This window comes from Pleurodeles waltl, chromosome 9 (genome assembly GCF_031143425.1).
Source record: "Pleurodeles waltl isolate 20211129_DDA chromosome 9, aPleWal1.hap1.20221129, whole genome shotgun sequence".
In the NCBI taxonomy this organism is placed as follows: domain Eukaryota; kingdom Metazoa; phylum Chordata; class Amphibia; order Caudata; family Salamandridae; genus Pleurodeles; species Pleurodeles waltl.
In genome coordinates, this window is record NC_090448.1 from 718,748,562 (window position 1) to 718,763,040 (window position 14,479).

General features: G+C 43.8%; 1 protein-coding gene across 3 annotated transcripts in view; it reads left to right on the plus strand.

The window, feature by feature from the left end:
- Positions 1-14,479, plus strand: part of PC (pyruvate carboxylase) — a 1,846,452-nt gene that overhangs the window by 432,619 nt on the left and 1,399,354 nt on the right. The window contains exon 1 of one of the 3 annotated variants that reach the window (XM_069207835.1): positions 9,048-9,066. The exons of the other annotated variants lie outside the window; for them this stretch is intronic. Coding sequence (XP_069063936.1) covers positions 9,052-9,066 — 15 coding nt within the window. The 5' untranslated portion in view covers positions 9,048-9,051. Of the gene's footprint in view, positions 1-9,047; positions 9,067-14,479 lie in introns of those variants that run through there. 3 annotated transcript variants of the gene reach the window in all.

Here is a 14,479-nt window from a genome sequence, read left to right on the forward strand (position 1 = left end):
AATCTGCAAAAAATCTTTGCCAAACATCTTCTAGGTAGACTATCGAGCTGGGTTACGGAACAGCAGATTCTTTCTCCGTTACAGGCGGGGTTCCGGCCTAAAGTGAGTACGGTAGACCAGGCCTTTAGGTTGACTGTGTTACATTGGAAATATGTAGCCCTGGCAAAGCAACCCTTATATGTTGCCTTCGTTGACTTGCGTTCCGCCTTTGAGTTGGTCCCAAGGGAAAAGCTTTGGGAAGTGTTATATAAAATAGGGATACCAGTCCATACAATTTTCCTATTGAAACGCATGCATGAAGACACATATGCACAAGTGAGGTGGGGCAAACAAGGGGAGCTGACTAATAAATTCCCTATTAAAAGAGGCGTCCAACAGGGATGTGTGTTGGTACCACTCTTGTTCTCCCTATTTATTAATGAGGTGGTGCAAGAATTGAGGGCATGTCAGAATGATGCTCCCATTTTAGTTAATCAGAAAATTCCTATTCTTCTTTTTGAGGATGATTCCTTACTTATTTCAAAAACCCCTATGGGTTTACAAATTCTTATGAACAAATTTAATTCATTCTGTTGGAATTCTGGCCTAGAGCTTAACCTGAAGAAAACTAAATTGATGGTGCTCCGTTCCGGACCTCGGAAGAAATGCACTATAAGGCTAGATGGTGTTATTTTGGACCAGGTTAGCTCCATCGATTACCTGGGTGTGAGGCTCACAGATTTACTTAATTGGGAGGAACAGGTTTGCAAGAGTGCCGGGCTTTTGCAACATCGGGCAGCATCCATATTGCGCCTTTATAGGAGCACGATTGCCAAAGCTGTATCCCCAGCATTAAAGATTTATGTGGCCAACGCGCAGGGTGCTGCTGTCTATGGTGCAGAGATTTGGGGCATGTCAGATAGCAGTAGATTGACTAAAATTGAGAATAGCTTTGCTCTGGCTCTATGTGCATGCCCCATCAGCACCCCATTAATCCCTTTATTTTTAGACTTAGGGTTAAAACGAATGGCTGATCTAATTATTCTACGACCTTTGTTGTATTGGGTGAGGCTATGGATAGTCCCCGAATTGGTCGTATACAAGTCCTCACTTCTAGAACTGCTAAAATGTACTAATTCTACCACTATCCCATGGATCAAACATGTATCCCGCTGGCTTTGTATATTGGGACTGAGATTTATGGGAGAACCCTTATCAACTTGAGAAATCCCATGTTAAAGTACTGAAGGGAGCCTACTGGTCTTATGTACGGAATAATTATATTGTCCGCAAATCTAGTGGTTGTTTTAACTAATCTTTTTATTGACTTTAAATGGTATCCGGAATTTGAATTATATCTAGATATAATACCTGACCTATTAGGCAAAGGACTGTATGCCAGATTCCGTTTCGGAACATTACCATTAATGGCCCTGATGAGCAGATGGGGATCCAATTTAACGTCTGATATTTGTCCTGTGTGTGGTAATTCCCCGGAAACAGTAGAGCATTTTGTTTTTCTGTCCTGCTTATTTTACTCCAAGGTCTAAATGGATCTGTGACGTTTGTCGGGAATTGAAGTTAAGAAAATGTGCTTTACCTTTGAGGATTCTAAAAAGCCATAATTCAAGTGTGTTAATTTATGCTGTAAGCAAGTTTTTAGTAGAGGCATGGCGTATACGTAACTTTTATCTATAATGATTTTAACTGGTTTTAGCTCGGGCAGAATGGATTTTACTCTTTTTCGTAAATTTGGTTTATGGTAGATTTGAATTGTTTTATTTATGAGGATTTTCTACTTTTTATTGTATTGCTTTGATGGTCTGCAGGCTGAATAAAGCTTGTGTGTTGTTGTAAATAATTCTGTATAATGTCTTCGCCGTGCACAGTAGGATTTTTTTTCTCTAAAAGGGTGGTTACTCACTACCAATGGCAAGCTTCATCTTTGGGTATCTCCTCACAACAACTACACTGTCTGTGCCTAGTGGACCCTTTTTGGAGGTCTTTTGTGGGGTGAAATGTAAATATATCAAAAGATGTATTACACTGGATGAGTGTTTAGAAGCAAGTTTGAGCGCCAGTTGCACCTAGTTGGTGAGTTAAGGGATTTGAAAAGGATTCTTTAAAATACGAAAAGGATAGTTCAGGATACTTTGATTTTATTTCTACCACCTACACTCGTGGAAAAAAAAAAAATGAAAGTTGTGTAATACCCTTAGTGGTGTGGTGCCTGAACATGGTGAAGCCACACTGGCACACTGGTCAGTGGCATTCTTGAGGATAAATCCCAGGCCTATTCGAATCCCTGTCCTATTCTAACTAAGGTTGTCCAGTTAGAACCCAGTCAGTCCAGTCAGGAGTAGAAAGGGGATCTGATACTTCATTGCTACAGCCAAAGGGACTCATCAAAGGCGTCTGAATCCTTTCACTGGTAAACCAAACTGCATCAAGCCCCACTTTGGATAAGGCTAGGCCAGCATTTCCCACACTGTGGGTCACGAACCACTGGTGCGTCACGAGCTGATTTTTGGTAGGTCAGAAAGTCTGAGCAGTATATAAATATGCCTTTAAATTCCATATTTATCTTGTCCCATTTGCTGGTGCTTCAAAGACAAAGGTCAATATTCAGGCTATGTAGTTTGATAAATGTCTGGTTATTTTTTAAGTTGGGGATTTGTCTTGAATTTTTTTTCTGACTGCAAACGGAGAGTTTTTAGGTGACTTATACGACAGTCTTGCTGGAGTGCAGGGCGCATAAAAAGGCTGTATGCGTTCAGCAGTTATGAAAGCAAAAATGTAACACTTTTTTTGTAATTCTGAAGTGTGCTGGAAATAGATTTTAATATCACAACAAATCAAGACACTTTGCTTGGTGTTGTACAAATGATGTATAACCACGGAAACCAGATTTCCATACAACTTGTGTGCTATGTAATTTTATCAGTAAGACAGTTTCTGTGCAAATTTAGTGGCCATTTCAATGGAAAATGTTGTCTGTTAATGGCTGTTACTATACTTTGCTTTAGTTACATTTTAAGAATCCACCCTCCTTGTGGCCATTAAAGACAGATGGGTGGCAAAAGTTTGTTCTTAAAAATGGTGTTGTGGTTATAAAAAGGTTGGGAAGCAATGAGCTAGGTGGTTCCAAGAGATTTTGACTATCAAAATGGATCAGGTAAACTTTGTAATCACTGAATCTGCTGAAGAGGCTACTAACCAACTATTGTCGGTCTCGGACATTTTCTTGTTTTACTTCTGTAGAGTGACGACTGCTGTCATTGTGTTCTGGGTTCCTCTTGTGGTCTAGTGTCTGGCAGGTTCAGTAGGAAGCTAGGTTGACCAAAGAACACTTCCTGGGGCTCTTGTGGTACGTCTGCAGTTTAGTGTAATCCTGGTTGCCTGGATTTTGTGAATAACATTGCTGTTTTTGATAGTCCCTGTCTGAGTCTGGCACTTTATTGCATGGAACAATACCTTCCCTCCCCTCCCAGCATCCTGTCCCCATCCCGCTCTGAGACTGATTAGGAGGCAGTAAGCATTGCTCTATGCAGTTCCCTGAATGCACCTACCTCTTGGTAGCTCGCAGTTAGTTTAGTTTCTCTCGCAGGTGTCTTTCTGCCGCCAAACTGCAGCCTCTCCTTTCTGCTTGCTTTCTGACAATTCTTTATGCACAACTACTTCCTGCATTGTCCCGGGTCAACTTGGGTGGCATAAATGAACTGGTGTGTGTTTCGTATTCCTCCCTGGTAACTTCAAATATTGTCAAACAGACGTGAAGTAATAAGTCTTCCTTGTTGCTAAAATGACTTTCTGATACCCTCCCCTCTGATCTTCCATGCTTGGGCATGTATACAAATAAGACCTACTACTCATTTCACAAGTTGCCTGTCAGAAGTATGACTTTGTAGAGGTATAAGTACTTCGTCGGTTCCACCAGGTAAGTAGTTAAACTCCACCTGACAAAAGCTAGTTACACAGTGAACAGGAAATCTCTCAGCACTGTTGAATTCTGACATGCATACAGAGATGATACAGAGCTACTATCCATACTACCTTGATGCCATGTCTGGTGATATCTGTTGTGTCTCTTGTGCAAAGGGAAATGGGGAGACGATGATCTTGCTGCCTACAACAAGGCAAGACGGTGTGCTAAGGTATGTTAAAGAGCCCACAGGAGTTAGTGTTGGTGCAGTCGTGGGTTTGCCCATCAGCAAGGGTCACTGCTCAGGGCTGCTATCTTTTAACATGTCGGCTTGGTTGGCTATTTATCTACTGTGGCCCTTCTGGTCCTCCCGAAGGCACCCATGCTGCACCTGATGTGGGAGAAAGGCTGGTGTTGGAATAGACTGATGGCTGGAGGATGCCTCTGGTCCACGGCCTTCCACACTTACGCAGGCACGTGAGTTCAGAGCCCAGCGGGAGAGCTCTTTGCCAGACTGCTAAGAAGGGAGATTGAGTACACATCTTGCCTGCTCCAAGAGCGCTCTCATCATAAATTGGTGGGACTTAAATGGCTCCCTGAAGTTGGCAGCTGGTGAAGTTTGAAAGCGGTGCAAGCTAAATATCTCCCTGAGATTAAAGAAAGTGCTTTTCGGCGGACAACCACCTTCTGAATTATGCTCACACGTGGTAGTTTAATTCATTCATGGTGCTTCCAGAAACCCTGGTCCTCTCCAGTATGATTAGGGCGGTTTAGGAGGGATGGGGTCACTTTCACCAAAAACACTGAAAACATGATTGCAACTGTAAAAAAAAAAAAAAATTAAAACCGTTTCACTAATAAATGATAATGTCTGTAGTAGGAGTTCATAACTTCCAAATTCTGCAACATTTTTCAAAATGTATGTAGAATCTTAATTGTAATAATATACATCCTTTAATTTCACTATTTTCCCTCTACATGTAGATTTTGAGATTTTTATGACTGAAAATGTTTGTGACAGAATGGAAAACGAAGTTCCACAGATCTTAGAATCTCAGGCCATAGACAGCTGATGTAAATGGATCTTAACAAGCTTACGAAGCAGAGCTCTCGCGATCAGTCTTACAGACCCAACCCTCTGAATATGATTATAATGTCAAATGAAGCTTCATCAATATATATGCAATGCCTCAGCAGTCATGAAATAGGCATTGAAGAACGGACCCTATTAATTATTGCAGATATTAGTTTGATTTATTATCACTCCAACAACAACTTTGAATGTGTTTTGGCAATGCTGACATTTTGCCCACAAACACCAGCTTGTACATTTCTGGAAATACGCACACTGTTATTAGATGCAAGTTTTTTGTTTTGTACAAGTCGACAGAAAATTCTCTAAATAAAAGCACCTAACTTTTTTTTTTTTTTTTTGAGAAATTATTAGTTCTGTCTACAAGTACGGTCTTACATTTTTGTCAATAATAATTAGCCCCCCAACATTGTTTGCACAACGTACTCCATGTACATCCACTGCTGTAATTTGAAGGTTTGCCCCTTCGTGCCATTAGTACAAACAGTATGCCAAGAATCCTCATCGCGAGCGTGCCAGTGATGGGCCCTCCCAAGCCAGAAACGCCCCCTTGGGTGCATGGGTGGCCTGAGGGTGCTTGGAGTCCGGTCAGTGCCCACTCAAGGGCATTTCAACTTGTCAAGAGGCAGTTTCTCTGTCTGTCTTGCGCACTCGCTGTTGGAGATACGACCCCGCACAGCCCTTCCAGCCCAGCTCCTCTCACCTCACCCTCCAGGAGGAGATTCATCTTTCTCCTGTGGTCACTCCCAGTCTCACGCAGCGCTGTGCTCCAACTTTCGGCTGCATGACGGACCTTGCACTGACTGCATTTGTACATTTGATATGATTGATAGTGATGAGCTTGGCACCAAGTTACATTTGTGTGCATTATGCGTAGCGTGATGGTCAGATTTGTAAGCTCCAAGTGAGTTTGGGGCCAAGCAAGCGTATCAGCAGTGTCTGTGTGCAGTGGCGTAACAAAGCCCCCCGCCGCAGTGCGCGCGGGTGTGGACCGGGGAAGCTCAACACAGAACACTGCACGGGCGGCAGGCCCCTGACTGAGTCTAGAGGGAAGGTGGGGCCTTCCAGGTACTTTGCAGGGGGGTCCCTCAGGTTTCGCTACGCCACCGTCTGTGGCGGCATTTGCTGTGTTTTTTTTAACAATCTTTGTGACCGAGAAAGATGTAGAGGAATCTAAAAAGGGGGCGAGTGGGTGGCTGTCACCTTTCCCCAATCAGCTCTGCTATTGTGTGGGCTTTATAGCTGCCGGTAGCGCAGAAGAACGTCTGGTGGGGGAGCGCTGACTTGATGAGGCTGAACGAGAGGAGTCATTGCAGCAAGCGAAGCAGCAGAGCTGTGGGTGGAAATCCTCAGCTGCACTTGGATCTCTCGTTTCCGTTCTCTTTTTTTTAAATGTACATGTCCTACCTGACTTTCCTGCTAGTGCTCTTTGCAATCTGTGCATAGGAGAGATCCCCCTCCCCATAATGTGCTGCTTACGACATAATACTGTAACCTGAGCCAGGACTATAGAGGACCTACTTTGGGGGCCAGCCTGGTCACTTTGTTGGGGGGACAGGCATAGGAGGTGTGGGTGCCAGCTGCTGGTATCCCAGCTGCATTGCATCTCTTGGACGATACCGGATACTCGGCATTGCATTATGCGCCAACACATCTCATGATTCTAGGTTTCCACGCGGACTACCTGGGATTTTGCTCTATGAGTCCCAACGACGACTGCTCCCAGGCGGCTCTTGGATTGGCCTCGACGTCAAGTAATGTGTGTTTCATGCGTCAATTTCATTGCCATTACAACTGGTACTTTGTCTCTTATTGGCGTTCTGAACATTGATGCAGAGGTACATAATCTTCCTTTCTCAACGCTTGAGCATGTTCGAAATGCCCCACACGACATCATGTGGAAATAACCTTAATTTCTTTAGAGCTAGAGAAACATTTGAAATGGGGCTAGCAGGTTTGCACTGCTGTATCGGTCTTAGGTGATCAAGGACAACATAGATGTCGCTTAAACCACTGAAGAGCACAGAGGCGACTCAGTTCCTAGTGCCAGCCGAAGCTCCGCCGACTTCGTACACCCGTTACCCTTGCTGCACTTCCCGTCCTAGTTAAGAAGGCTGGTGCCTGTTTCTACTCGTTGCGAGTCTTTTATCGTGTTATCTAAATTGCATCCCTCCCACGCTTTTCCCAATCGACGTGAGTTTATTCGCAGCGTATTTTATTTCAGTGAGAGCATTCGCCGAGCTGTCCAGCCTGGTGCGCCTCGCTGTCGTACATTCGCCGTAGCCACGCACAGTTAGGCCCAACATGGCCTTGCGCCGCTCGTTCTGCTGCGGTGCGCTATCCCCAGACTCCTGAAACTGCGCCCTGGCCGAGGAACGGTCAGTGGTCCACAGCGGAATGCCGTCAAGCCTCGAGCGCCGCAGCTCCACCTGCCGCATTAAGCGCCTATTGTTAGCGAAGTAATGATGGGAGGAAGCAATCGCAGGCCCGACTGCAGCTCAGTGGAACTACATCGGGATGAACTGCAGAGGCGTCATGGCACGTTAAAGTCTAAATTTCCATTGGAAATCATGCGGAAGGCAGTGTTAAATGTGTCCAACTGCAGCCTAGCAGCAGGCACAGGTCTCCTTAAGCCGTACTCAAGATCTACAGTTGCTCAAATGTTAGACCTATTTGCATAATGTAATGATTACGAGGATGCATTTGCAGCTCATTCTCATTATGGTCACACGGTTTTGGTCTTTGGTTACATTTATCATCTCTTGTCGTGCGGCCTTCTTGGGCCCACTTTAGTGCTCCATCTTAGGTTTGTTTTACATTTTATATTTTACACGTTTTAGGCTGACCTCGCTTTTGGCAATGACATTTTACACACTTAGAGTGCATGATATTATTCTAAGAAACCATATACTGGCTTAATTTGCTTTAGGCTCTCCAGGTTCGTTTCATCCCTCCCATTGCCTAAAGCGTGTTTTCTGTATTATTCCACAGACTCGCTTTCTATTAACAGGCCTTTAAATCTTGTTCTTATCTCGTCACATTTGCTGTGCATTCAAAGCAGTGGTCGAAGTGGGCTGGATCGGAGAGGCATGATGTGCCCATACTTTTATGATTTATGAAACACCGTTCCCCTACTTGTTGAAAAATGACAACTGTCCCGGGACAGTAAATTCCAACAGTTTAAATGCCTCAGCTGAAGTGTCAGTCAGTGAGTCTCCTGTGCAGTGGAACTAAAGCGGGGCAGACAGCTAAACAAAGCCTTTCTGCCAGGGTTCCTGCTTGCCTGAAGGAAATGCAAATGTGCTAAATGAGTTAATCTGAAAAGTTAAAGGATGCTTTGGAGTCGGTACTGGCTTAATCTACTTAATCATGCAAAGCTTTGTGATGACACATTTATTCTTTTTAAGTGGTAGTGCAAAGAGTTAACAACTGGCCTGTGAAGTGCGTGCTTTTAATCAGAATTGTATTTATATCGCGCTTATGACACCCGGAGGTGTTGAATGGACAGTAATGTCTAAAAATTGCACTATGTACACTCAGTTTTACTAAAACCTGTATTTTTGAAGCACCATTTTAATGTAAACGTTATGCACATTTTGTAGCAGTCAATCTTATATTAACTGTGTATAATGCAAGTTTAAAATAATAAATGACATTCACAGTGCTTTCTGTAACAGGCTGTGACCTTGTACCACTAAAAATATACAAGTCACTATTCTCCACTGCACCAACCAAGGTTTAATTCTATGGCTCTCTGATTACACACAGGCCTCTGCAGTGCATTAACTATTAGAGGTTTCATAATGTACTATAGTGTATTTCTCAATGAGTAACAACTTTTAAAATGTATTTTTCATTAAAGCTGCATGCTATTTTATATGTGGCTTCCTGATGTGAAAGCCCCAAAAAACGTAAAGAATATATATATATTTTTCTAGCTCTCCTTTGACCGCGGCCCTGTGCTAAAGATCCCACCCGCACTGCATGCAGCCTCAAAGTTGCCATACTTTTTTAATGCACTTCAACCGCTGATTACAAGACTAAGGTCAAATGACAGATGCTCTCTTCCAAGGTACCTTGTTTACTTTTCTTTCTCTGACTTCACAGTGAGAGGATTTATGTGACAATCTTGCTGGATACAGAGGATAGGAAAGAGTTTTTTTCTAGTACACAATAACTAGGTTAAATAAACTGTGTATTTCAGAATATATCAGAATAATGAACGCACAAATGAAGCACATTTTTTGTTATTTCTAAAGTGTGCTGGAAACAAATACTTTAAGATGATCAAAACTAATCATTTAACTAGGTGATGCAATTTCCACACATTTTTCTCTGTGTACTGTATAGTTTTGTTAGTAAAAGTCTATCTGTGCAAATGTAATGGTCATTCCAATTGAAAATGTGATGTCTGTAATGGCAGTGTGCTACCACACCATGAATACTCCGCTCTACGCCAATGCACTCTACTCTGCATCACTCCGCTGCACTCCACGCCACTTCACACTATGCCTCTCCACTCTACCCTGTATCACTCTACACCACCTCACTCTTTGCCACTGCACTCAACACCGCTCCAGTCTAAGCCACACAAATCTACTCTATGCAGCTTCAGTGCACACTACTGTACTGTACACCAATCTGCAACACTGCACTCTATGCCACTGCACTATGCCAATTCACTGTGTGCCAATGCATTTTACTCTAACACTCAACTCTGTTTCTTTGCATTGTACGCCGTTCCAGTGTATGCTATTCAAGTCTACTCTGCACCACTTTACTCTATGCCATTGCACTCTATGCCACTCTATGCAATTGCACTCTATTCTGCACCACTCCACTTTATGCCACTTCACTCTCCTCTGAAACAGTCTACTCTATGCCACTGCACTCTTCTCCACTCTGCACTTCTCCATTCTGCCATTGCACTCTACTCTTAACCACTGCACTCTACGCCACTGTTCTCTACTCTGCATTACTATACTCTGTGCCACTGCTCTGTCACTCTACACCACTGCAGTCTGACACTCTATTCTGCAACACTGCACTCTCTGCCACTGTTCTCTACTCTGTACCACTGTATGCCACTACAGTCTGTGCCATTCAACTCTACTCTGCACACCTCTGCATTATTCATCTCTACGCCACTCCACTTTACACCACTGTACTCTCGCCACTGAACTCTGCCACTCTACTCTGCACCACTCCGCACCACTGAATTCTATGCCACTGCACACTATGGCACTATACTCTGCACCACTCTATGCTACTCTACTCTCTACCATTCTACCCCACTGCACTCTATGCTACTTGACACTATTCTGCACATTACCTCCCTCTGCATTACTCCACTCTGTGCCACTCCATGCAGCACCACTCCACACCACACTGTGCCACTCCACACCACTTTACTCTGTGACACTTCTCTGCACCACTCTACTCTTTACTCTGCTCAACTCCACTGCAGTCTACTAAACACCACTCTAATCTACGCAACTGCGTTCTACGCTGTTGCAGTGTACACCGGTGAATTCAGTGCCACTGTTCTCTACGTCACTATACTCTGCAACACTCTACGCCAATGCACTCTACACCAGTATTCTCTACTCTCTGCTACTCAAGTGTATGCCACCCTTTGCAACTCCACATTATGGCACTCCAATACACAACATTCTGAGCCAACCCAATACTCTCTGCCACTTCACTATACCACCCTCTACTCCCATTTTCCCCATTCCACTCTACAACACTCCATGCCACTCATCTATGCCACTAACTTTTAGCCATAGTGAACAGCAGCCATGCTGTTGAACAGCATGGCTGAAACACATAGGCAAAGCCAATAGGTCTTACACAGGGAAAGACCTATTGGCTTTGCCAATGCTTGTTATCCTTGCTCTTCCAACCAGTTACTTTTTATTGCCTTCATTTAAAGTAATACATCTACCCACTGTGTGGGTACTTGAATCAGTCTGAGTTTGGGCGTGTGGGTGGAATGGGACTCTACTGCTTCTTCACAGTGGTGCTCTGTTGACAACAACCGTTTAAGGCATCCATCCATGGGCTTTAGGTTTATATTCCAGGCTATAAGTGGGGGCCCTACTGTGCTGATTAACACAGAAGTACTCATTTGCTAATCTGGTGGGGTTGGGACCCTTTCTCTCTATTTCCATACCGTAAAATGTTAGGCAAATGCAGACTTCAGGGTGTCCAGCCACCACCTACCTTTCAATCTCGGTTCTTTGGGGCCGCTGTTCTGTTGCTGTAATGGTTTATGCAAGTGTCCATGCCCCCAGCTTGGATCACAAGTACTAGTGTTTGGAATGAGTAGTGAATTAGTTTCTACAATCCAAAAAAGCCTCAGGGAACTCCCAATGTGGACCTTCATTGAAAGGGGTACACACAGCTGCCAAATTTCCTGGGTCCATATTTAATGTGTTGCTCCAGTCCAGTTTTTTTTTCCTTTGAATTCTGGCACTTGTAGTCCTGTTTTATAATGGCACAAACAATACCTCAAGTCCCAGAATTCAAAGAAAATCCTCGACTGGAGCAGCACATCAAGAATGGACCTGGGAAACGTGCGCTTGAGGAGGGCTAAACACCGGAAAAGGCATGACGTATGCATGCCTTTCACTAATGAAATGAAGCAAATTGTAAAAGGCAAGCCCACAAACCAATCAAAGTGATAAGCCTGACATGGGTGTGGTTAAAAACCCGGAGAGTTAACACGGACAGAGTGCTTTGCACTCAGCCCTAAAAAAAATAGTTCAAAATCCCAATAAGCCCCACAAATACACCACCCAAAATACAGAAGCTTCACAGTCAAGTCCAGGTAGGATATTCAGAGTGCAAAAGCTGGTGCATATTGTCGGTCCAATTAACTGGGCTCCTGCGATGTGATTGACATGTCTTTGGGAAAGTTAAACCGGTAACAATTAGAGGTCAAACTGGTTTTAAAGTCAAAGCTTCTGCTAGGGTGGCCAATGTATACTACACACGGTAGCAACGTTTGCAGACCTGTCCTGCGAAACTGACCAAATGTAGTTGATATTTTTATTTGGATTTGGTTCTCATGTGTCCTTAGGCAGCTACCCAATTAATTAACTAGTCAGAGCTGAAATTTAGGATTGTAGTGAAACTGAATTTAAGCAAGTTCTTTGAAACCTTACTGGGTTGAAGAAATGAATGAACCTGTACCAGAATCGAGAATAGACAATGAAACTCTACTCTAAGTCCCAGGGTGACAAGGAAAAGCACCTTCTTTCTCTGTAGATGGAAGCGTTCTGGTATGGCTTCACTAAAAAGGCTTAGGAGCCCTAGATGGTTTCTAGAGGTCCTCAGGCCTTAGGTGACACTGAGGTTTCTTTGGTTAATTCTGGACAGCAAGTTATTTGTGATTCCCTCGTAACTCGTTTTAAGTCTACCTCCACAAAGGCTTCAGTCAGCTGATGTTTGCTTATGGATCCTCCTTTTAAAGGGCCTACTCTCCACAGTGAGTAGCACTCCTTCCTTATAGATCACAGCAGGTGGCCTTCGTTTCATATCCTAGATATAGTTACGTTCTACGTCCATTTAAAGTACACTTACTAGCTCGGTTGGGCACTTAATTATGTTTCTGTTCAGAACGAACCAAAAGGTCAGCTTCTTTAATGCTCTTCCAGTTTGGACAGCGTGTATTTTCCTGGGCATTTTAGAACGATCTGGGAAAGACTGATATCAGCAATTCAAGCTATATGGATTGCCATCAACCTAAACTAGATCCCTTTAGGCAAAGTCTTCGGTTGCTAGATAATGTGAAACCAAAGCAGGGAAGATGTTGGTTAGACCAACAGAAATCTCCAGTATCTCCTGGTAGCTGAGGGGGATTCAGGTGATCACAGTCAGCAGAGACACATCAACAGTTTGTACAGGGATTCAACGTGTCCTCCATAGGGTACCATTCACTCTGGCACATGTGGCAAGCGTGGGGCAGCTGCGAAGCTGGGTGCAATGTCTACACATACCAACCGGGTTGTATCTTTTGGGGTGCGACGGTACGCCTCCCCCCCCCCCTAAACAAATGTGTCTTCTGATAAATAGTTGGGTCCTGGGGCTTTTAGTTGGGTGTGGTAGGTGTCATGCCAGATTTCACCATTTCACACACCCAAACAAAACACACGCAAACACTCTCCCTCAATCTGTTTGGGGATACTTGAAAAATGTTGGTTACTTCTCAAAATAATGTGCTTTTTTACTGCCCCTACCAATCTGCATTCCTCATTTTCCACTGCTCCTAAACCCCTCTTGTGTGCCAGCTTGTCGTATAATGTATTTCAACATTATGTGCCAGCGTGATTGCTGGTAAATGTGAAGCTCACACCCCCAATCTTATTGCCCAAGCTACGCCCCTGCATACCAAACGGTGGAAGGGGGAGTATAGTGATGGAGGAGGTACAGAAAAAGTATTGTGCCTCTGCATTGATTAAGTCTCTGGCAGAAACCAGGCGTATTTGAACATGAACTGGATGGCACAGCTTTTCCAGCCTTTTCTAGCTTGCTTACTGCAATTGTGGTCTAATTGCCAAAGGAGGTGGAAGATGTCATGTGACTTGAAGCACCAAAAAACCTGGCCTGCTTGTGTCCTACCACTTTCACGTCATCTCCATTTGTCAGCTTTAGAAACGTTGGTCAATGTGTACCGTTTTTCATTGGGCACAGTTCTACCAAAGAGTTTATCTGTCAGGCCATGCCACTAGTCTGTGCGTTTTCCATGTTTTTGGTTCTGTATGGAGTTTCCAGGTTGAAGACTCTTCGTTGCGTTTCCTGCGACATCCGCCGCTCTAAGAGCCAGTGAAATATACTATTACCCTGCCTCGTGCCCATTGCATCAAGCCTGCAGCAGAAGCATCCGTAATTCGAACATTTTACGAGACACTTACAATCTGTCTTTTTTCTGTCCATATTGAACCTGGATATAGCGGTTTGGCTTTTTTTTTTTTTTCTCATCATCATTTCTTTTCAGCCTTATGAGAAGATGCAGAGTGTTTTGCCTCCAGGACACCAGTGCGATTGGTTAACAAATGATTCTCTTCACAGTTACTGTGTAACAAGGGTGATTGCATTACATCCGCGGGAAAGCGAGCAAGCGCTGTATTCTGTTCATTTTCTCCAGTGAAATGTTTGTCTCCCAAAGCTATAATGGAAGCAACAAAACAGTGGCAGTTTTACAACGACAATTCATAAAAAACACTTTGCATTTGTAGTGCCTTGGCATGCATAAGTACTTCCATCTTCCCTTCCCAATTGCTTGTTGAGCACGCTAGATTTGATGGGGCTTGAAGTCTCCGTCCCTTGCTCTTTTTTTCATAGGTGCTGTTGTGGAAGACCTCCTCCCTCTGTAAATAAAACTATAGATCACTTATCGCTGCTATGGGAGAAGTCTGTAGAATTTTGTTATCTCCACTTCTGGAGGAGATTGTCCTCTCCCATGTGGTCAGTGTGTTGCC